The sequence below is a fragment of the Frankliniella occidentalis genome, unplaced genomic scaffold, assembly GCF_000697945.3.
Source record: "Frankliniella occidentalis isolate FOCC.00 unplaced genomic scaffold, Focc_3.1 Scaffold104, whole genome shotgun sequence".
In the NCBI taxonomy this organism is placed as follows: domain Eukaryota; kingdom Metazoa; phylum Arthropoda; class Insecta; order Thysanoptera; family Thripidae; genus Frankliniella; species Frankliniella occidentalis.
In genome coordinates this window covers 495307-497574 of record NW_026267233.1, presented here as the reverse complement: position 1 = coordinate 497574, position 2268 = coordinate 495307, and the positions used below count along the sequence as shown (strand labels likewise).

Here is a 2268-nt window from a genome sequence, read left to right as displayed (position 1 = left end):
CTGTTCTCAAACAACGGGGGATTACTTAGAGTTAAGGAGGAACACGAAAAACTAATAATGAAATCAACTTTGGGATTGCACAGTAGAATGTCGCACTTGATTTTACCCAAGCACCTTTTCGATTTAAAATTCTGACATATTTGGTGTGTCTTTCAACTCGGACTCATCACACTCCAGTAGTTCGATCCCACCATAGGCCTGAGACGCTGTGAACCCCACCTCTGCCTTCCCTCCCCACCACAATTACGTCCTCTTCAAGGTCCTCTACAGGCGCGGCCGCGGGCGCGGCTGCACAGTCGTGCCCTCGTAAGTCCACCATCATGGTCCGTAGGGGGAACCGCACAATATGACGGTGGAGGCGATGGCCGTCGTGGCCATGAAGAGCCAGAGCAGGAAGCGGTCCAGCACCAGTGCCACCTGCTTCCACTCGAGCTCGGCCGTCTCGCGCCGCTCCTGCTCCGCCAGTCGGGCTTCGTTGCGCTCGATGGTGGCGTTGACGCGCATAAGCACGCGGACGAACTGCGCCTCCAGATCTGCAAAGTGATCATCGGTGCATTTTGTAGATAAGATGCAGCTACTCACTGTTAAATTTCTACAAAGCGTTTGCTTTGCAGAGCTCCGAAGTATTTTGCTCCTTTGTAACGAAGCATTTACTTTGCAATTGCAAAGTGTCACTTCGTAATTGCAAAGCAAATGCTTCGTAGTTACAAAGGAGCAAACTACTTCGCAGGAATTTAACAGTGCTTACTCTTGCAACGAGCGATCGAGCTACGACCTGATGCTACGGTGGCCGGGTGGCCGACGGCAGGAAAAATATCAGACCGGCGATTAGATGTCTTAGATCGAGATGACCCATGCACTGGGCAGATTTGCTAAGCTTTGAGTTTTCCCCCAGTTTTCAAAATATGGAGATTTATGAGAGGTAGCAAATCTGGGTACTGGCTGCTACGGTAACAAAGGTTACATTGATGAAATCAGTTTTTAACGCGTATTACGAATTTCATAATTATATTGCTAAATGGTGGCTTTCTGACGCTACATGGTCATTTTTTCGATTTTACCGATTTTACACCCAAAAGCCGGCCCCATAAGAAACTCATGTTAAAATGCAAAGACCTTGAGCGAGTGGTTCTCGGGGTCCAATCGAGACGTACAGGCCGGATTTGGAATGCCCGATTCTACTCTAACTTGGTATATTTGCTTTTCAACGATGGATAAGCAGACGATTGCCGGCAAATTTCGAGCTGAGCCTTATACACGAGGGTATACTTCAGGGGACCGTATAAGTTTTGTGTGAATGTTATGGCAATTCCACTGTCAGTTGGGGGGGGGGGGGGGGGGGGTGCCCTTAACTCACTCTACAAACAAGATTTTAGAAACTTTTAGCTGGAGCCGTTCGTGAAGACTTACCATCAAGATCGGTATGAAGAGTGAGCAGAGAAGAGAACTTAAATGTTTGGCAACCCGCATATAGCCCCTCACCCTCCCTTCACGCGAGGGCGGATTATGCGAGGGCGCGCGATGCGCGGCGAGGCTAGCGGACGAGCAAAGAATGCAACGCCCCCCCAACCCCGCCGGGCCATCGAATTACACATTCCGCGGCGCCTTTTGCGGAGTCATATGGGCCCCGGTCGCCTTCTTCTCTACCCCCCCCCTCTATGATAATACTCACATAGGTCAGGGATGCGCCAACACTACACTCTCCTTCGCCAATGGCGACGTCGAATAAACACTCACCTTCTGAAAAGGCGCCCGCCAGCGCGCCACTGTTGCTGTTGTGGCCCGCCCACGCAGCTGGACACAGAATTCGCATAAGAGACAGTGAGACTTCTTTTTAACTTACTGGTTCTTTACCCACACCACATCGACTTTGCATTGGGGAGGGAGAGTAAACTAACAGAAGTAGTGGTTTGACACAGTTTTGCAATAGATTTGAGGCTAGTAATGTTACTAATTCATAAAGTAGAGGAAGAGGGGGCCAGGGGAGCGTTTGTTGAGCGAAAAATGTTCTTTGCACTGTTAAAATCCAGCAACAGCAACGCTTTGCAGAACTGCGAAGTATTTAGATCCTTTGTATTTACGAAGCATTTACTTTGCAAGTACAAAGTGAATGCTTCGTAATTACAAAGGATCTTAATACTTCGCAGTTCTGCAAAGCGTTGCTTTGCAGCAATTTAACAGTGTGCGCGTGTGCGTCGATTGCGCTGTGCCTTGATTCCCACGACCAAACAGCCCCCGGGAAGACGGACTGGGGAGGAGGGGGGAGGG

General features: G+C 49.5%; 1 protein-coding gene across 1 annotated transcript in view; it reads right to left on the bottom strand.

The window, feature by feature from the left end:
- Positions 1-389: 389 nt before the first annotated feature.
- The window catches only part of LOC127749878 (neuronal acetylcholine receptor subunit alpha-10-like), a gene marked incomplete in the record, with an annotated part of 140318 nt that continues 138439 nt past the window's right edge, over positions 390-2268 (bottom strand). The window contains 1 exon segment of the mRNA XM_052269833.1: positions 390-1794. Coding sequence (XP_052125793.1) covers positions 1535-1794 — 260 coding nt within the window.